The 22,112-nt window shown below is 40.4% G+C and overlaps 1 protein-coding gene across 1 annotated transcript in view; it reads left to right on the top strand.

Moving 5' to 3' along the window:
• LOC139470782 (segment polarity protein dishevelled homolog DVL-3-like) overlaps positions 1-20,800 on the top strand; it is a 44,986-nt gene extending 24,186 nt beyond the window's left edge. Inside the window, exons 5-17 of the mRNA XM_071253073.1 lie at positions 4,010-4,145; positions 5,213-5,306; positions 5,897-5,966; positions 6,292-6,379; positions 6,645-6,773; positions 7,046-7,266; positions 7,795-7,926; positions 8,149-8,313; positions 8,806-8,823; positions 9,775-10,056; positions 11,896-12,102; positions 20,125-20,355; positions 20,733-20,800. Of these exons, the coding sequence (XP_071109174.1) occupies positions 4,010-4,145; positions 5,213-5,306; positions 5,897-5,966; positions 6,292-6,379; positions 6,645-6,773; positions 7,046-7,266; positions 7,795-7,926; positions 8,149-8,313; positions 8,806-8,823; positions 9,775-10,056; positions 11,896-12,102; positions 20,125-20,355; positions 20,733-20,773 (1,814 nt within the window). The 3' untranslated portion in view covers positions 20,774-20,800. The remainder of the gene's footprint in view (positions 1-4,009; positions 4,146-5,212; positions 5,307-5,896; positions 5,967-6,291; positions 6,380-6,644; positions 6,774-7,045; positions 7,267-7,794; positions 7,927-8,148; positions 8,314-8,805; positions 8,824-9,774; positions 10,057-11,895; positions 12,103-20,124; positions 20,356-20,732) is intronic.
• Positions 20,801-22,112: the final 1,312 nt, after the last annotated feature.

Here is a 22,112-nt window from a genome sequence, read left to right as displayed (position 1 = left end):
GTGAAGATGTCTCATGCCCCCTGAGGTGATATTGCTGGAATATTTCTAAAAGCAGTGTAAAAACTCTGCTCACTCACTCACTCACTCATCTGGCTAAGGATTGATACAAATGATTGATACAAATGTTAGATGACTACTGAGAGGCCAAGAAGGAAGCCTTGTCGTCAACCCCAGGGTTGAAGTGTCATATATTAAGTACTTGCCTGTAACCAAGGTGATAAGGGTCTTATGCTATACAGTATTGAGGGAAGATGCAACTTGACCCTAAATAAGTCCCTGGGGAGATGGTGTGCCTGTATGAGATTGTAGGCAGTGAAATCACTTGGCTAGATCAATGGAAGAATCTCTAGTGATTGCTGTTTGATGGTGATTGCCCTCGACTGATGGGGCAGTAACAACCCAATTAGGACGTGACTGTTTTATTTTTAGTTGAACTGTCACATTTTCTTCTAGATCCTTGTTGAGGCAACATTGATGGGGTTATGACCTTTGAGCTCAACAATCATCCTAATATTTGCCGGATTAATTTCTTTGCCACAAGTGATTGATAAATCATCACAAATTGATTTGTCAATTGAATATTGTATTCATTCAATGCTGTAGTATTTGTTGGAGTATGATTTCCTCATTGAAGAGTTACCCTGTACAAGTAGACTGAGTCTAATGTAAGTGACTTCTCTTATAATAAAGTTAGGCAGAGGGGTAGCCTAGTGGGTAAAGCGTCAGCTTGTCACCCCAAAGGCCTGGATTTGATTTCCCACATGGGTACAATGTGTGTCCCTTGCAGTGATATAAATGGAATATTGCTAAAAGCACCTCAACCCTAACTTAATCACATGTGAAGTCACACACATCTAGTGCAAGGAACACCACAATTCATGTTTCTGACCAACATGCAGTGGTCATCAAGTCTATCCAGTGTTATTGAACCAGACAGTCTGTATCATATTTCACACAGCCATCTATTGGTTTGTCAGATCCTGTCTTTGTCACAAGCCGACATGATAAAGCTATATTCACTCACTCTATAGATATAAAAACTGTCACGAATGACAACCAAGGCCTTTGTATCATAAAGATTTTCATAGTTTACTTAGATGAGGTGATTGATTAGATATTGAATTCTTTCAACATTTTTCTGTCCAAATGTGTATTCTACCACCTACACATTGTCATTATTAAGGCACATATTGTGCTACAGCCAAAAGATGCTTTATTGTAGGTGTGGTGTAGCAGTGTTGTCAGTGAAGCTTCTAGACCCTTGAGACTTTGCTACTCGTCTGAATGCCAAGTCCAGTAAATAGTTTAATTGTTCACTTAGCAATTGTAGCCAATATTTGAGGCCTGTGTGGTAGATGTTCTTTCGGACTAGTCAAGCCTATGCTGTAGGTGTTGGTGGAGCAGTGAAGCTTCCAGACGACGCTGTAGGTGAGGTGTAGTGGTGAAGCTCCCAGCCGTTACTGTAGGTGTGGAGTGTAGGTGGACCATCTGGGACAGTCGGCTGGAATCAGGGCTTGTTACTGCTTGATGAATTGTGTGAAGAGCCTGATGAATCGTGTGAGGATGGGATTCTGCTCTGTAATCACCATCTTCCCTCCCTACTGACACATGCATCTGTTTACATTGAATCAGGACAGAAATTCTCCAGCTAAAATAGAGACGGGCAAAAACTGTTGAACTTCTTTGTTTGTGTTGGTTGTGCATAGATAGGATTGTTGCTCCCAGTTTGGGGAACGTAGACCGCTGGTGTATTCTGCTCTCAAGAGCTTGGTTTGTTTAGACTAGCTTTGAAATGCTCGTTTGACTACCAATATCTCCTTTTGTTTCTGAACGTATAATACTTTCAGCATATTTATGTGGATGTAAATTCTGTTATGGTGAGATTTACTGAAATAAAATATTTGTCTCATTTCTTGCTATTTTTTTCACTTTTATTCTTTGAAGAACAGTGTGCCAGAGATAGAAATGAGACCAGTGAAAATATGGAGGGTCTAGTTATTTTCTCTCAAAATCATGTTATTTTACAAAACAAATCCACAGTCAGAATGACCAATGGTGTCTACCTCTGTATATTTCTCCCATTGCTTTCTTGACTTTGTCCAAGGAGAATGGTATGTATTGTACAGAATTTGTCCACAAGAGACTGGCTACAAAATGGACTGTCATGACATAGTAAGAAAAACTGAATATTCCCTATGGTGTTTCTGGGCAAAATAGGTTTCAAGTTCCCTTGTGCCTGTCACAAGAGCAAGAAATAATTCCACTTAGAATTCATTTTTACTGCTTTAAAACAATTTTTTTTTTAAATTATTGCTATGACATTTATTTAGTGTTTAGGTTGTTGAAAGTAGCTTTCTTCTCTAAATTGTTCCCTAGGTGGGATATCTGGGTTAAAATAGGTCCCCAGTTCCCCATTTGTGGTCATAAGTGACCCTGTTGTGATACAGATATTTGAGGAATATACACATTACACCCTCAGGCCATGAGGTACACCCCCTGCACAGGCAGCCTGTCCTGTCCATCACCATGACAACTGGTGGGACAACTGGAGTTGGCAGACTGTCACTTTGTCACTGTCAGGGATGAGTGTGTACCGTGAAGCTGACAGTAGCTCCACTAACGGCATTATCTCCCCTGTGACCTCACATGTTGTGTTCAGTCTCTGTCATCTGGGTAAGGTCACACCCCACTGACACGCCCACTGAACACACATCCCACATTAGTGACTAAAGGACCTGTGAAGATCCAAGGTAGAATAGGTCTTCAGCAACCCATTCTTGTAAGAGGCAACTATGCTTGTTGTAAGAGGCGATTAATGGGATCGGGTGGTCAGGCTTGCTGGCTTGGTTGATGCCTGTCATCGATTCCAATTGCGTGGATCGCTGTTCATGATGTCAATCACTGGATTGTCAGGTTCCGATTCGATTATTTACAGGATCATATGGCTGGAATATTGCTGAGCTGCGTTTAACAACAAACGAACAAAACAAAATGAACTCCTGGAAGAAAGACCTTAACACAGAATGTTCAGTCTCAGTTGCATATAGCATGAATAGAAACAGTAGAAGAAGTCAACTGACTGACAAGTGAAATTACCAAGTTTAAATATTTTTTGGACATACTTGGTATGTGTTTGTGTTTTACTACTGTGCATTAGGAAAACTGTGAGCTTGAAGTTTGATTTGTGTAGGTTACTAGTTACATCTTGCGTGGCTATAGATACAGTTGACATCTATGTGAAAACATGGCATCAACTTCATGAAAGGTTAAAAATGTGAAACTATCAGTAATAACTAGACATGAAAGGTTAAAAATGTGAAACTATCAGTAATAACTAGACATGAAAGGTTAAAAATGTGAAACTATCAGTAATAACTAGACATGAAAGGTTAAAAATGTGAAACTATCAGTGATAACTAGACATGAAAGGTTAAAAATGTGAAACTATCAGTAATAACTCGACATGAAAGGTTAAAAATGTGAAACTATCAGTAATAACTAGACATGAAAGGTTCAAAATGTGAAACTGTCAGTAATAACTCGACATGAAAGGTTCAAAATGTGCAACTATCAGTAATAACTAGACATGAAAGGTTCAAAATGTGAAACTGTCAGTAATAACTCGACATGAAAGGTTCAAAATGTGCAACTATCAGTAATAACTCGACATGAAAGGTTAAAAATGTGAAACTATCAGTAATAACTAGACATGAAAGGTTCAAAATGTGAAACTATCAGTAATAACTAGACATGAAAGGTTCAAAATGTGAAACTGTCAGTAATAACTCGACATGAAAGGTTCAAAATGTGCAACTATCAGTAATAACTAGACATGAAAGGTTAAAAATGTGAAACTATCAGTAATAACTAGACATGAAAGGTTAAAAATGTGAAACTATCAGTAATAACTAGACATGAAAGGTTCAAAATGTGAAACTATCAGTAATAACTCGACATGAAAGGTTGGATCTTTTGTTGACACAAGTTACAGGGGATGTGTTGTTTTCAGGTCCCCGAATTAATGGCCATGCAAAGCATGAACGACATCGAGAGCGGCCTCCCGGCCCCCATCAGTATGAGACATCCACCATGATGAGCAGTGATCTCGAAACCACCAGCTTCTTTGACTCAGAGGATGATAGCAGGTGAGACACCATGTAATTGTTGGCTTCGTTCAATATCACTGTACATTCTTGCAAAACCTGGTGCCCCCTGCCCTGATATTGCTGACATATTGCTAAAACTCACTCACTCACTCACTCACTCTCAAACTGAACATCGTAACAAGGGACCATCTCTGTGGTCCAGTGGTAGAGCATCCGCCCGGAGAGAGGAAGGTCCTGGGTTTAATTCCCGGCCATGTCGCACCAAAGGACGTAAAAAATGGTTCCTCTGTTGTTACCATGTCTGGCGCTCAGCATTAAGGGGCAAAAACAAGGACTAGTCGGCACAGATTTGGGTGTACTGTGTCTGAGTGGGGTATTAGTCTTGAACTGCATCATGGTATCTCAGTGAGCTAGCACTATCAATCGGCATCAGTCCGGACTAGTACAAGCCGACACACACACACATACACACACGTGCATGCACGTCGCTTCATTAAAGTGGACGCAACATTAAACTCAATTTCACCTCACCTTTTAACAAGGGTTAATTTGCTTGACAAGCTGTCGTACCATTGAGTTATGTCTTGCATGACCAAAGCCATTGAATACAATCTCCTATGAGCGGCAGAAACTAAAATTTTTAGTCCACAAGTCCTTGTAATGATAACATGCCGTCATCTTAAGGGTTCGTAGAATTTCTGGCTTTTGTGGGGAGGTATCAATGTGCGGGGGAAATCTTCAGGTTCATAACAAATTACAGATGATAGAATGCATGTGATATGTTGTGGTACGCATCACAATACCTGAATCATTATTGCACTAAATTACAACATGAAAGTCAGGCCAATCAGTCCTTAACAAAAGTTGAGTAGTATATGTTATCACTATTTGGGTTGGAACATGCATCAGGTTAAGTTGTCTCCCCAAGGACCAGTTGGTCAACATAGCTGCTGGGTATGGATAATGGATGGCACATCGCTTGGGAACTCATATATGTGTCTCTACCAAAATCAGAAATTCAGTATCAGCCGTGATATAACTGAAATACTGCTCAGTGCAGTGTTTGGACCAGTGCACAGTGTGATCATTGTATTTTGTGGTTACAGGTTTTCAACAGTTACTGATACAACAGGAATGTCATCACGATATGGTCGCCATCGGAAACGACGGAGGAGACATCGGCCGCCTCCTATCAGTAGAGTAAGATAATATCCAAATATAATTCTTTTTTTAAAGATAAACTATATGCTCATGTTGCATGAGTGTAATTGGGATATTTATTTGCTCACCAATCATTTTGGGATATTCCCTTATTTTGATGCCAGGGGAGAAGAGGTTGCCAAATACCCAGGCTTGTAATAGAGCTGGATATATAGAGGAATGGGTGGTCATGTGTGACTGGCTGATTGTGTGCCATCATACCCCGACAGCGTGACGTTTACCTAACCACTGGTTTGCTCCTTCAGACTTTTTAGTTACAGACCGCTGTGCCAAAAACCTTCTAAATAACTATCTCAAACTTTGTAATTATTTTTCATAATGTGTTATTTGTCAGCACATGGTCTTTACTGCTCGAACTGAGCTCTTGGCATCATTTGCACAAATTATAGTCTTATTAAATGTGGCATTAAATGTTAAAACATGATTTTTCTAGTCTTGTGTTTCGGTGAATACTGAAAACTGTTGACTCTCTGGTCAGTATTGGAAAGGTTTGGTTTGTGGACAGTTATTGCCATCTGATAGTAAATTTGTTATTTTTGTGTTGATCATTGATCTGTGTTTTGTTTCAGGCTTCATCATTTAGCAGTATAACCGATTCGACAATGTCTCTAAACATAATAACAGTTACACTTAATATGGGTAAGTTGATGCACTGTTCAGTAGTGTCCTGTCTCTTGCTGTTTACTTTGTAAATGGAAGAATATGCAGCTGGGATAGATGGTGTTCGGCTTTTCATCGGTAAACTATTGTGATGATATAGAGTTTAGATTTACCCAAACAGACTTGTTATTGTCAGTCATGTCAATTGTCGAAGACAAAAAGCTACTGTTTTAGTTAATATTTCAAATGTTCAAAGTAATCAATGCATAAATGTGTCACTGCTCACCAGTGGTGTGAAATATGTTTATTTCTTTTGGGATTTTCTTTCATATTTACTTTCATATTTACTTGGTTTGTGTTACAGATACAGTCAACTTCCTGGGAATCAGTATTGTGGGACAGAGCAACAAGGGAGGGGACGGCGGCATCTACGTGGGCTCCATCATGAAAGGGTGAGTACGCCAGACTGACGCCTGTCATAATGGCAACACTGAAACTGGAAGATCTTGATGTCCCTTGTTCTTAAAGGAACCCTTTCCCAGTGAAGATCCCGGTTAGACTTCCCATGCTTTTACGTAAGAGGTGATTAACGGCATCGGATGCAGTGACTGGGTTGATGCATGCTGCTGTATCCCGTTGGTCAATGCTCACTGGATTATGTAGTGACTACTTTATTTCAGTTATGTAAAAGAAGCCATTCTGTTTTCTTCATTACAGCGGCGCTGTAGCTCAAGATGGCCGCATTGAACCAGGGGACATGATTCTCGAGGTGAATGGTATCAGTTTCGAGAACATGAGTAACGATGATGCCGTAAGGACGTTACGAGAGGCAGTACAGAAACCGGGGTATGTTGAATACCTTGGCTTACTTGAATAGTTTTGCAATTTGTAAAGCTTTATTACAAATAACTGGAATATTAATCCTGTAGTTTTAAACTACATTCTCTCACTTAATAAGCTTTGTGTTAAAAATATCCAAACAGTATTCAAAAGGTATTTAATGTAGCAATCTGCAGATACAGTGTATAGTTAATGAATAGTTGTATGAGATGTTCAGATATTGCCATTATCCATTGGAATCACCTGTGCGATAACTGATTTATGTCATCTTGTTTCAGTCCAATCACACTAGTCGTAGCCAAATGTTGGGACCCAAACCCTAAAGGTTATTTCACAGTTCCAAGACAGGAGCCAGTTCGGCCAATCGACCCGTCGGCGTGGGTGGCACACACGACTGCGATGCGGGAACACTACATGGGGCGTGGCGGACCCAGCACCTCAATCAGCAATATGACGTCAACTAGCTCCTCACTCACTAGCTCTATACCTGAGTCAGAACGTAAGTTCATCCCTCTATATGGAAGGGGCAGTAGGGAGACATCACTTTCCCAACTGCCCCAAACACATGGCCCCATACCTGAGAGCATCCTTCAGACTATGGGACAGATTTGTTTCCTTGTTGTTTTTATCATTTGGGGCAAGAAATGGAGGTGGTTTGTCTATTTCCTGCAGGGTTTAGGAGTGATGGGGGTAGCCAAGTGGCTAGAGCGTTCGCTCATCACATCAAAGGCCTGGGTTCTATTCCCCACATGGGTACAATGTGTGAAGCTTATTTCCCCTGTCATGATGTGGCTGGAATATTGCTAAGAAAGCGGCATAAAACCCAACTCGCTCATATGGCACTTGCTGGCTACCGAATACTATGTTAGGTTCTTATGATTAAACTGTTGGGATTGTTGACGTACACATGCAAGAAACAATACACGTTGCTACATGACATTGTAATATGGTTGTTGCCCTAATAAACTGTACTTAATGGCTTAAGCACAAATGAAATATAATTAACACGCTATTTTTTTGTTTTCAGGGTTTGATGACTTAAATCTCACAGTGAATACTGACATGGCAACCGTTGTCAAGGCGATGGCACAGCCAGACTCAGGGCTGGAAATCCGAGACAGAATGTGGCTCAAAATAACGATACCAAATGCTTTTATAGGTATATATATATGTTTATACGTATGCTTCATGTTCTAGAGCAGAAGAGGCACATAACACAATTTTTTATTCTTAACAAATGATATTTACGATAAAGTAACACGCTCAACTAATAATCTAATAAAGACTGAAAAGGATGCTGAAAGTGTGATCTTGAATCAAGGTATTTCGTCTCGGACAATTGTTGTGACATGATAATCAGGTCATTTATTCTTTCGTTCAGGTTCCGATCTTGTAGATTGGCTCTTTACACACGTGGAGGGTTTCGCTGACCGGAGAGATGCAAGGAAATATGCTTGTAATCTGCTGAAAGCTGGCTACATCCGGCACACAGTCAACAAGCTGACGTTTTCAGAACAGTGCTACTACGTCTTTGGAGATCTCTGTGGTAAAGTTTTGTCTTTTAATCATTTTCAGTGTTCAGATCCAAGAGTTGCCTGATTATATTTCAGATTTTGTCAGCACAATACCCATGCTCATGTGGTGAAGTGAATCTTTTTGTGTTAACTTGCCATATGAGTACTGTTCAAAGCAGCGTTAAGCTATGTCTGCTAGTGGTAAAAGGTGACCAAATGGATGGGATGGTCAGACTCAGACCTGCTTGATAGCGTATCATAGTTCGCCATCACAAGGATCGTTGCTCACACTATCAGTCACTGGATTGTCTGGTCCCGACTTGATTCTGTACAGGCTGTGATACCGCTGGAATATTGCTGAGTGCGGCGTTATCAGACAAAAGTTACACCCTGACACAGTGCTCATGATATCAACCAGTGGTTTGTGTGGCCCAGTGTATATACTGGTGTATAACAACAATATAATAATGACCTCCCATGTGGTGTATACAATGTTATATACTTGCTCCTCTCTCCTGTTTCAGGTCCTCCACAGTATCCAGGTAAGCCTGCAGTCGCTGATTGCATTTGTCACCTCCCATATCTCCTCCTTAATCAGTTGCCAGAATTCTAAACTACTTAAAAACAGTGGTGTCATTGGTGGGAAGTTTGGTATCAATATACTGACTCAAGAGTATCACAGTATATCAGACTATCACAGTATATCAGAGTATCACAGTATATCAGAGTATCACAGTATATCAGAGTATCACAGTATATCAAGACCCATGAAGATCCGGGGTGGAATAGGCCTTCAGCAACCCATGCTTGTCATAAAAGGCAACTATGCTTGTGGTAAAAGGCAACTATCCTTGACTAACGGGATCGGGTTGTCAGACTCGCTCACTTTGTTGATGCATGTCATCGATCCTAACTACATGGATCGATACTCATGGTGTCAATCACTGGACTGACTGGTCCAGACTCATTTATTTACAGACCGCCGTCATATAGCTTGAATACTGCTGAGTGCGGCGTTAAACAACAAACAAAACTGTATATGCATAAGTAATAATATTAATGTTTCTATATGTTTATTGATAAAACATGACTTATGATAACCTGAAAGTAATAAATTTATTGACAAGTAAGAACTGGGCTGGCCCATTAATGGTTTAAATTTTCTGCCTCCTCATTGTCTATCTTATTACACATAAACGTTTCTGTGGCAGTGGATTATTTACTTGGTATCGATATTCATAAATTACTAAGTTGCTACCCAACGGTGGTCAGACTCGGAGACATGGTTGATGGCGTGTTATCGTACCCTGACACCATGGATCGTTGCTCACGATCAATGAATTGTCTGGTCGGGACTCGATTATTTACAGGTCGCCGCCATGTAGCTGGAATATTGCTGATTGCTGCATTAAACAACAAATAACAAGAGGTATTATAGAAATAATGCAAGTTAAATGCTGGACAACACTGTATATTCATCCCTCCTTCTCCAGATCTGACATCCCTGAGTCTTGAAGACGTGGACTCTGTATCAGAAGCCGACCGTGACACCCTCGCCCCCCTGCCACCCCCTGCATGGAACAATCAATACCCCTACAGCAGCTCCAACTACTTGCCCCAGAACCTCAGCTATATACCCCCCTACAGCTACACAAGCACTGACAACACCAGCTACGTCGGCAGCTTCGTCGACGGCATGCCGCCCCCACCTGTTGGTGCAGTGCCCCCTGGTGGTGGAGGTAATGGCAGTGCAGGGAGTGTCCATAGTGCATCAGGTAAGGCGGTGGTTGTGGCAATAGAATGTTTTTGGGTAGTATGTCTTCCTACTTATCATCCCTTTGAGGACGAATGGAATTGTCCGTTCAGATCCATCATCTATGGATTGATTCATTTTGGTGTAGGTTTCTTTTTTTAAAGAGAGTTTGTGTTTTATGTATCAACCTGTCTCCCCTTCAATGTAAATGGTATTGTCCATTCCTAGCCAAGAAGAATGCTTAGCTTTGTATATAATTGTTAGAGTATTTTGGTTGTAGGGGGTTTGTCATTTTGACAAAGAAAGTTTGTGCAGAGAATCCAAAATTACTGCTGTTTGATTTCTCGCTTTGCTTTATTTGAGCTTGCAATTGAGACGAGTTAAAAGTATTTAATTTCAATTTGCTTAAACTTGATTACATGTTAAAGTTAAGATGTATATTTCTATGTTCCCATTTTTATGATGAAAATAAGCATTTTGTCTCTGTTTATATTTATTGGCTTGCCAATTAGACATTAATGGCTGTGGGTGATTTGCTTCTACTAACCTAATATTTAGCCTTGCTAATGCTCAACTAAGTACATTCTTATTATGTGCCTATGAAACACGTGTTTGAATGTGATATATTAATATAAAAGAACAGTAAACAAATGTTAGTTGCCAAAGACCTTGGCCATGACTAGTTGGAAATATTTTCCATTTATGTTCAGATTATTTTCATTTTATTGAATGTAATCTCAAAATTTGAGGAATTTAAGAAATATAATCGGTTCCTTTTGAGTCAAAGGGAGATAACTGTGGTGTTACTCGCTAAAGGAACATAACATAAGAAATGGATTAAGTGTTCCAAGATATTTTGGACAACAATGTTTCTACTTTGCTAAAGAAACACTGGTCTGAGAAACTGATTAAGCCTATAGGTATTAGCCAAGATATTTTGGACAACTATGTTTCTACTTTGCTAAAGAAACACTGGTCTGAGAAACTGATTAAGCCTATAGGTATTAGCCAAGATATTTTGGACAACCATGGTGTAAATGTACTAAAGAAACACTGCTTTGAGGTATTATCCAAGATATTTTGGACAACAGAGAGGACAGATGACCTGATGTTACTAGTTGTTGCTGTTGTACTAATGTGAAATTCAAAGGCTAACTTTGATTTGTTTGTTTGTTCCTTACTCTGCAGTAGCATGATACGGGCAAGTCCGTCTTACCGTTGCTTGCAACTCTTGCTTCCTAGCTGCTGCTTGTTTTATTTGCCACTTGTCACATTACCATGGCTGTCCTGGCGACACCTGCGTTGTCATGGCTGTATGTTGGTTGCTAGGTTACGGCCACACGTGCTTAGTCAGCTAGACATTTCAGTTTGGGTCACATGGCCTGCTTCTTTGCTTCAGAGCATCGTTCATTATTCATATTGGAATCTCTCACAAATTTTCTGATCTTTGTTGAACTGGTATGTGGCGATACTCTGTAAACGGATGCATTGTGAAAAGTAAGGTCAAGGTCGTTAATATGTATCTAGGATAAAGTATGGAGTCCGGATATTACAAGTGGTTAATTTGTAAACTAGTTATTTAAGATCTGTGGTTATCATTTGATTGTGATGGTGATTCATCAGTTCCGAGCATGTCACACTCACTCCCTCCCTCCCTCCCTCCCTCCCCACCCTCCCCACCCTCCCGGCATGACATTCACACACATCACGTCAAGCATGCTTCTCTGTGTTGCTCGTTATGCATGTCTAGTTGCTTGCACTCTTCGCTTCATTCATGTCCCGAGTCTGGCCAGGAATGCCAGCTGTTGTACTGTGTTGTTTCAATATGTGTGATTTTCTTTTGATTTCCTGTTGATTTCAGTCGCTGCTAAAGACTGTACATGTTTAGTTAGTACATACAATCATTTGCGCAAGCTTTGGGAAAATAAGGATAAACAAAGTGCCCATCACCATCAACAGTCCTCCTCGTGTGATCCCCACCGGCGTAGCTTGGCGGAGCACACCGCCCACGCCATGCATGGGAGCAGACATCATATTGCATGGAGGAGAAATTCCTCGAGTAGTTTGGGTTTGTAGTCTTCTCCTTGCACTTCCGTCAACCCCCCTCCAAAAAGTTGACTGCTGATTGTTTGGTCACATGATTTGCCCTTCTTTTGTCCACCCTCAATTTGTAATGAAACAAGTTTCGGATTTGTAATGACAAAAAACTTTACTTCTGTTTTTAAAGTCACATTATTAAATATGTGACTTTGATGGGGCATTTGCAAATTCCTATACTCTTACCCTCTCACTGAGATACCTCTTGAAACTGACCAGCTTTGTGAGGCTGTCAACTATTTTCTAGCCATGGACATCTTCAAAGTACTTGACAGTTGTGGCTTAAGTGGTAACTGATCAGTGACCTTGAGGTACTGTTATGTACATGAAGTAATGGTTAATAACTTGACTTGATAGTAAGTAGCCAGTCTTCAATGTTAACGTTTCTCTCTCTGAAATAATCATTTGACTGACACACCAGCAGGCAACTGAGCTACGGGGACCCTATCTAGATTATCCTAAACATAGTTGTAGATGTATTTTATTTCCATCATCAGTAATTGTATGTGAAGTTATTTAAATCAGTGTTTATAATGTACTTTATGTATTAGGGCTGGGACGAGTCCAAATTTACTACCCGGGTACCCGACCCCCTATTACCCGACCCTACCCGGGTACCCACTGCAAGTTTCAAGAGTTGGGAACAAAATGTCTGATTGGTAATTGTTTTACTGCAGCCCTGGCTAAAAGATACAGATTCTATTTAGATACATGTATATCAAACAATCAGATGAAGCGTTCACTGAAGTTTACTGAAGCTTGATCTTTGCTCAGACATATACAAGTCAAAAGGAATGTGTGCATCGTCAGAAGGAAATGCGAACATTAGCGACATTAGTGTAACCGCTGAGCTATAGTGAGTTTTGTCATTTAACAATATATCACGTGACTAACCATCGGTCTGGGTAGTCCTGTGGGTACCCGGGTCCTACTCAGTACCCATCCGACCCGAGTACCCGAGTTACCCGTCCCAGCCCTATTATGTATGTTAGAATTAGCCTGTTAGGTTTCTTTGTCAGCATGTTGTAGTATGTTAGAATTAGCCTTTAGGTGTCTTTGTCAGCATGATAGAAGTCAACTGTTTGTATATGTGGTTAGTATTAATAGATAGAGTTTTATAGATACAAAAATAAGGCATGCTTTTAAAGTTAGAAAAATGCCCCCATCCAGTTTGAGCAGATTATGTGTTAGTAATACCATGATTAAGGCCAAACGGTAAGAGAATAGTCTTTGTAAAGTACTTAATGGTAGGGATAATTGTGTAATAAGTACTTTCCATAACTGCATCAGCTAATCTAACGCATCACCCATAATGCTGCCACTAATTCCTCCGTCATTGCTTCTAATGCTGGGTAGACAAAGTTAACGTCAACACTGAATTAACTGCAAGAGATCCAGATAGACATTGTCATATGCTGTGTATTTTACCGTTTGTAGTTAACTCCAAATTGTCATGGAATATGGATACTTAAAAACCTTTCACAATGCTATGACTTGATGGACTAAATCTTCAATATCGTACTCATTACACATGTTCAGGGCATATTTGTATCTCGTATTAAAATTAAATATGTGTCTTGAGAATAAGGACTTCATCCAATGTGTTTTAGACTACTTTCGTGTCTGGGTAGTAAAGGTTTTAATGTGGATCATGTGGTTACACTGGCCAATAAACTAATAAGTACACTGTTGGCTGTGAAACTATTCTCTCATGCCGTGTAAAAGTATACAAAGGGAGATAATTACAAAATGTGTCAGTTAAAGGGGAGATAATTCCAGTCAGGAAGGAATATACAGATATTATTGATATTATTTTGGCTGACAATTTCAATTTCCTTGTTTCAAATCTGTGTCATGTATTGTGTTCATTTTGTTGAATCAAGATCAGTCTCTTTCATTCATTGTTACAACATCAAGTTTTAAACTAAGTTGATTGTTTTCAAGAACAGTTCATTTGCTCTTTCTGCACGAAGAGTACCAAGCAGCATTAAGTGAAGTCATTTACCAAGTAGAAGCAGTTTTAGAGTTGTCTTTCCTTGATTGTCAGTTGTTAACTTTGACCTGAGCAGCTGTTGGGGGAACATGTCATTGTTTTGCTAAACTCGTGTGCATGATGTCCGAATGGTGTTGCATCTACACGTTGATCATCATAACATGGCACATGTAACAATATGTCTCCTGTCTGTCCCTACACTGAATGATATCTATCTTCCTTTGTGGAAGTGAAACCTGCAGCCCACAAACTCATCAATATTGGCACATGCTACATAGATACTTATCATCAAGTTATGGCACCTGCAGCTGTATCATTTCACTTCATGTCATCGTATCTCAATTGCGTGGATCGATGCTCATGATGTCAATCACTGGATTGCCTGGTCCAGACTTGATTATTTACAGACCGCCGCCATATAGCTGGAATATCGCTGAGTGAGGCGTTAAACAAACAAACAAACAAACTTCATTTGCGTATTATTACTTCTTTGCACGATCAGTCTTTGGTAAAAATTGGAGGATGTTTTGTTTCTATTTGCATCATGTTCCACTGCATCCTGCCTTCCTTTTGTTTTTTAAAAATGGGGGGGAAAGAGAGAATAGATTGTAACTACACTTTCATTCTATTTGTGACGACTCTTGAATTTTATTCCACTCTTCATGCATTGTCTTAGTTCTAAAATGGGGGAAAAAATTACTTACCTGTAAAACTGTCTCCTATATTTTTCCTCCTACCTGCCACATATATTTTTTTTCAATTTACTAAAAATAATTATATCTTCATTAACAACATCAAATTGAATAATCTCTAAACAGAAATAAATACATTTGGAAGAAAAAAAAGTTGGATCATGAAAAACAAATAGGAACAATACATCTATTTTTCCAACTTGACTGTATTGGCAGTGGCTGTCTTCACACTGTCAAGTAAAACCCTATATGTACGCCTATCACCGTCATCGTCACTTCAAATAGACATTACCCATCATGCCCCTGTCTCGTCTTGACACGACACACACCAGTGCTGTCCGGCAGCCTTGTTCTCTGTGTACAGCTTTTGCTCTGCCGTGTTGCGCCATTTCCGTTGCCGCAGCAGTGTGTTCGTTATCAGCTTGCTATTCTTTTCTGCTTGCTTGATATTGGTTTCTCTGACACACGAAGGTGCAGTTGCCGGAATTCATCCTGAACTTTGACATTCAGAAATGTCCCCCAACTGGACCGATAGGAGCTGTGAATGCAGGCAGGCTATGGAAGCATAGGAGTATTGGAATATGCACTACAAGTTTTTAGTTTTTTGCAGGCTATCCTACTTTGCAGTCATTGTCAGCTTCTATGTCTAGTTTTCACAACGTCCTTGAGAAAATAAGAAAATACAATCTTATCTGCAGGATGTCTGCTGGTATTTCATATTTTCTATGGTAATATTCCAATAAGAATTATTGGATGTCACTGTTCAGTTAAAAACAGAACGAAAGTGTTTCTGTATATTGTTTTGTGCGCTTACTAACTACCACATCTGGATAAAATGTTAATCTGTAAGAAAAGATCATTATTCCTACACGATAGTGTGCTATTTTCTTAGCAAATGGATGAAACTGTTCCAAACTACCTCACTATGTACTGCGCAGTGACATTCCATTGAGATAGAGAGCTATGACCTTACAGAACGAGGTTACAATGCAGAGTCCTCACAGTTTCAAGAATATTGTGTGCTTCTGTTTGCTTTTGCACCAAGCAATACAAGACCCGACTAAAATGGAAATTATTCATATATTGTTTGAAATGACGATGACGCTGTCGTTGACCTTTGACTTTAAGTCTACGGCTCTGACTTGCACCACATTGGTGATAGAAATGTGTTGTTAAAAAACTCACGCTACGTAACAGTGTGTGGGCAGTGAACACGAAAAACACCAGCAGACATCCTGAAGTATTTTCTGGATATCATTGTTGATTTTTCAACACAAATCAATATTTCAAATGATACATCCCACGATTGCTTGTACTATGTAGGGGTAATCTTCAATTAATGTCCTCTTCTTGTGATCACTGATCTTGTTTTGTATGTTGGACTACTCTCACATGATGATAACTTGCACCAGTCTTTCAGCTCTCAGTAGAGGGGACTTCAACTTCTGCTTCTCCTTCTCAGCCATTTTAAATATCATAAGACTGGCTTATAATGCTGTGTTTTGGATCTGCCTAGTCTCCGATCTCCTTCAGTGTTCAAAGTGAGCATTGAAGTCCAGGAGTCCTTGCCAAAAACCTGATGTTAACTTTCAGAATTTAGGGGTCCTTAGATTTAAATACTAGCAGCAATCTCAAGGTTCTCAGGACCCCCACTTACTTTCAACCACTGCTGTTGATTTTGATGATAGGTTAACCACGTACCGTATTTGCCGTAAAAGCACCCCGGGCATTTCGGAAATTGCAAAGGAGGATGTTTACTGAAACCATATTCAAACAGTTCAAACGTTGATGAAACTGAAACTTCTTCTATAATATTAAATCACATAAATTTTCAGTCTTTGTAGGGGCACTTATAATTATTACTTACAGATTGGTCTAGTAGTTGGTCGGGGTTCGCTTACTGGAACAGGGTGCTTAATACGGTAAATACGGTACCTAAATGGAAAGTTCCTTTTTTAAACTGCTGCTGAATTTTGAAAAAGATGCATCCAACTGATCCGTAATATTGAGACCCATAGTATGAACCACAAGATTTTTGGGGTCTTAATTTGGTCGGAATGTTCAAACTTTGCTTAAAGTAAGAACAAATTAATTAACATGGTTGATAATTCAGTCTGACATTTACAGATGTAGGTCGAAATGATATCAGAATCTTTGTCCCAAAACTGTATAGACTTTGCACTGCTCTATTTACAAGCTTAAAGCTTAAATGTCACAATCTGGACTTTAATGTGACTGATAAATCCAATTTTTTAAGTTCTGATTATGATCAAAAATTTCTAAAATTTCTAAAAGAGTTTTTACCCCCCAAACATTTATGTGTCCAAATTTGTCCAAATTGTGTCAGCAGGTGCTTGGCCTTAATGGCCTTAATGGAAGCCTGTGTGAAGTTATCTATCATTTGTAAACATTGACATTTAGATATGGTTGCCATAGTAACTAACATTGTTACCATGGTATCCACTATTTGACATATGCCCCTCTCTCTCTCTCTCTCTGACTACCAGTACAAAATGCATGTTTGTGTCTCCCCCGGCACTGGCACGGTGCGGCCGAGAAGTTCCTTCACAAAACTCTCTGTCATGATGATACGTTTGAACCTAACAACAATATTCCTGGTGTCAAAACCACGGCACAAGCCGCCACGCCCGCGAGTCAAAACAAGACAGGTTAGTGACCCGTTGCACGGAACACCATCATCTCACTATCGTCATCCGAGACAACACATAACGACCTTGACCTCATGCTATCGTCTCCAAAGACATTTCCATTGTCATCTCATAGCCTGGAATGTCATGTTGGCATGGTAATCAGACATCAGTATTGTCTCATCATCTCGTGATTAATGACATCAATATCATAGGAGGTGGGTAGCCTGGTGGCGTTCGCTCATCACACTGAAGACCCGGGTTTGATTCCCCACATGGGTACAATGTGTGAAGCCCATTTCTGGTGTCCCCCTCCGTGATATTGCTGGAATATTGCTACAAGCGGTGTCAAACAATACTCACTCACTCATAGTCTCATCATGATGTTGTCTGTGGCATGGAATGTCATGTTTTAATCATTGCCAAACATCTGGTGTCATTCCTGAATATCATCACCAAGCATCGTCATCATATCTTGAACTCATCACCCCCAGTTTAAACTCTTAAGCTGCTAGAATCCTCTGCTTGCAATCAAGGATTTCACCAAAGTGGTGAACATCTTCAGTGTTCTCGCTGCAAATAGCTGCAAAATTGCTGATGCGGCGTTAAGCAATATCCACTCACTCACTCTTCAGTCTGCATCCTTACTGCTTTCCTCAAACACAAAGTTGACACCATGATACGAAGGAGATACTGGTCACAGCTGTGTGAAACCCACTCCAGACTGATAGGACCTATGTGCTGTGCTACCAGCCATGTCACGCTGCTAGTTTCTCCCTGTTCATCAGTACCCTCATTTACATCCTCATAATTCAGGTTGAGTTGAGCTGTTGTACAATGATACTGTCATTTCCCTCTGTTAAATCTCCTCTGGTTCTCTCAACATGGAGTAGCAGGTTGTTTGTTTTACATCTGGGTGTTTGTGAGCAGTGCAGCAGGTGCTTGTGTCATTGCCTCGTGGCTGCTTTCAGTGAATGTTTACAACCAGTCAGCAATATCCTGGCTTGAGTCTGGACCACACAAACCCGTGACTGAAAACATGCGCAACTATCATGGGCAAGATAACACACTGACAAGTCCTGATTCCTGACCCCCCTATCCTCGTTAGTTAGCTCCTGTGACCAGCATGGGATACGGAGGACTGTAACTGACCGGAATCCCTAAGGGTTGTTCTCTTCACTACAAGCCATATACTGTCAATCTTGAAATTAGTGCGTCTCCAAATTAATACGACTGCTGACACCGAGCCAAAACTGCAACTCCCCCCACCCCATCCCCAGTGGAAAGATACAGAGCCTTGCCTTAATCCCATCAAATACAAATAGCACTGCTTATAAGCACAGAGTAAAAGCACTTCCGTAATAACAATAAACATTGTTTTGTTAAAAACAACACAGTTTATATGTTTATTCTGTTGACTGGCGCTGAGGAAGTTTTAAGGCAATAAGATAATTGAACCAACAACAGTTCACTGATTGGAATGGTCAATGATGCCTAGTTTGACACGAGTGGGTAGAACTCTTGACCCCAGCACTGATAACTCACTGTATGTCTATTGTAAATTCCTATTCTTTAAATGACTTGAATCTTGTTTGTGTTTATATTCAAGTTGGTATTTCCGCTATCCAAAGTGTGCAGTGAGGCCGTCTTATTGTTGATAGTCATTTTGGAGACATAAATGCGAAGTTTCATAAATGCAAACAAAGACCACTCGCATTTTTCGCATTTAATTCACACTCGCATTAATTTGAAGATTTACAGTAGTTGTAGAAGTTGGACACAGCCTCAACATTCTTTTCTTTTTAAAGGATGTCCACATTCCACATTAGCTTTGGCTCACTGTTAGGTTATCATATCATTTTTGTGTCACCGTTTTGCTTTTCAACACTCCTGGGTTTGTCAGCTGTTTGATTGCACTGTCAGCGTCATGACCGCTTTCCCACAGGGCCAAGTCAGTGCTGAAAGCATTACCTGTATGTCAACACATATTACATCTTGGCTAGTTAGGTGGGGTCGTAGAGAAAACATGCACTGTCAGCATTATGACCGCTTTCCCACAGGGCCAAGTCAGTGCTGAAAGCATTACCTGTATGTCAACACATATTACATCTTGGCTAGTTAGGTGGGGTCGTAGGGAAAACATGCACTGTCAGCAAATAATCGGGAATGGTGTGGTGTTCCTCGTACACAGCATAGAACAGCTACATTGGCTGACCAGTGTTGTTCATTGTGGTGTCGTGTGACGTGCTTCAAACTGTGGTGTCTGTCATGTCCTGGTGAAGGGAGGTCACTCTAGTGTGACGTTAAGCTGTGGTTTGTGACGTAGTTCATGTTCCTGGGTTAACATGTAGAATTAACACTAACTATGTCAAGTAGGTTTCCTTCATGGTAGTCTTGCATATGTCCATTGTTTATGCTAATGAAAAGTTAAAATTAATTAATCAGTTATTGAACATAAACAAAATTACAAATCATTTTACAAATGTGAATAATTATGATAAAAAATGTAATTATGATTTCACTAAACAATGTCAGCTGCATGCAGTAAGATTAGAACTTTTGCATTTGAATGTGTAAAGTGTGTCTGCATGAGATCTACAGTTTAGTACAGTGTATTGATTCCAAAGCCCTTCTCCTCAAAGACGTGGTTGTTTTTTCAGGGAGCAGTGCATCTGGTAGCAGCAAGAAGGAGAAAGAAAAGTCCGACCGAAAATCTGCTAGTCCTGCTGGGAGTGGCGGCGGCAGTGACACTGACACAGCCAGCCTAGCGAGCGCGCGGCGAGGTGCCCCCAGCGATCGCAGCCTACCCCCACCTCCTGGGCCTCTTGCACAGATGCCAGCAGACCTCAGTGGGAGCAGGCAGTCCTTTAGAATGGCCATGGGAAACCCATGTGAGTTCTTTGTGGATGTCATGTGATTGGTCACATGTCCAGGTCATGTGACTGACTCCAGAGCCAATCAGCTTGATTGTATTGCATGCAGAGTGATTGAGCAATTCACCAGTGAACCAGAACTCGTCACTTGAGTGTAGAGTGAATCGTTATACTGCAGACTACTTATACGCAGTTTTATAACTTATGTCCAAACTTGTGGAAGATCGGAACAACAGTTTGGCTCCAGAACATAACGTTCGTCCAAAGGATCTGATTTGAAACAATGTCTATCTATTTTCTTTGATCATTTTCAGCCTACTGTGTTACTACATATGCGCATTCTTGTAAACCTGTGTGTATTTAATGCATGACTACGGTGTTGTTATTTATTGTAGCTCTTCTAGAGATTGAGGACATACCGACCACGATTGACTGACGGAAAGTTGCTGCCTGTCTGCCACCTACCCGTTGCATTCTTCCCTCCGCCCGTTGCCCGCCCGCCCGTAGCCCGCCCGCCATCTCACATCTAACCCACTTCGTTCTTCTAACAACGCTAACCCTTCTACAGTGCCCGCCCGCCTCGTTCGTTCGTTCGCTCTCTGACGCTCTTTCCTTCCCATCATGCAATTAACCCTGCTGCATAAACCTCTGTTGGACTTCTCAAAGCCTTGCTTTGGATTTCACATGGGTGGGTGTGCACCAATAGACATGATCGTGGTTAGTCATGTGACGTGTCATCATGTGATACCTAGCACCGAGGACAGACCGGCCAATGAATCCTGTCCATGAGAGAGAGAGAGAGAGAGATCACAGCATTGTATACAAAGTTATTTTTGAAGAAGCCAGTAGGTGTGTAGCTTGACTGAATGCTGTAGAAGACGTGAATGCTGGAAATTGGTTTTCAGTTTCCACAACAGTTACTTCCCTTTGTTTCAACTCGTCTTTCGTTTCCTTTTTCACTTTCCTCACTCACCTTATGCATGCTTTCCAAACGCTTGTGTAACCATCGCCAAAATTAACACTGTCAAAACAGAGTGCAGTCTGCGTGATCACAAATACTGTTTCTTTTCTTTGCCTGTCTGTTGCTGTTCTGTTCACATCTGCTTGTCTGCATGCGTTACCTTTAATAAACTAACTCATGCATAATTCTTTCATGGGGTGTTGATAAAGAGGACTGTATCTATTGGTTAAATCTTATCCAGTTTTGGAAGAAGCGAAACATAGGTTGATTTTGACACCATTCGGAAAGAATTCTGCAAGCATGGCAACCCACACCCAAGCCCCATTCTAAGCATGGCCTGTCATCCTCAGCACTGCCCCTCCCACCTATCCCAGCATCCTTTTGGCATGCAATATTCCGTCTCAGTGGCCAGCATGTCCGTCATCAAACACTCATGATGACGTCATTATCTGCTGACGGTGACGTCATCGTCATGAGTTTGACCTGAGAAACATATCAAAGTGTCCAGCTGCATCCAATTTCGAGCTAAATTAATTGAACTTTCATGCAATGGTGTGAAAGTAGAAATATGTTTATTTTATAATTTATGTTAAAGCTTTATTTCAGGTTTCGACAATCAAGTTTTATTTGAACTGGAAATTGTCTTATTAGTTCAAATTGTCTAATTATATTGGGAGGGAAGCCACCTGGCATAATTTCATTGATTTGATAGTGATTATATAAAATTCCCTAATGAGGACATTTTTGGAAATTTTTGCTATTATTGGCATAATTTCAATTATCCTTGAAGAAATAAAATTGAAATGAATAAAGT

The sequence above is a fragment of the Haliotis cracherodii genome, unplaced genomic scaffold (genome assembly GCF_022045235.1).
Source record: "Haliotis cracherodii isolate W230 unplaced genomic scaffold, xgHalCrac1.p SCAF_21, whole genome shotgun sequence".
Lineage (NCBI taxonomy): Eukaryota > Metazoa > Mollusca > Gastropoda > Lepetellida > Haliotidae > Haliotis > Haliotis cracherodii.
The sequence above is the reverse complement of the archived record's forward strand: the minus strand, read 5'-3'. Positions and strand labels throughout refer to the sequence as shown.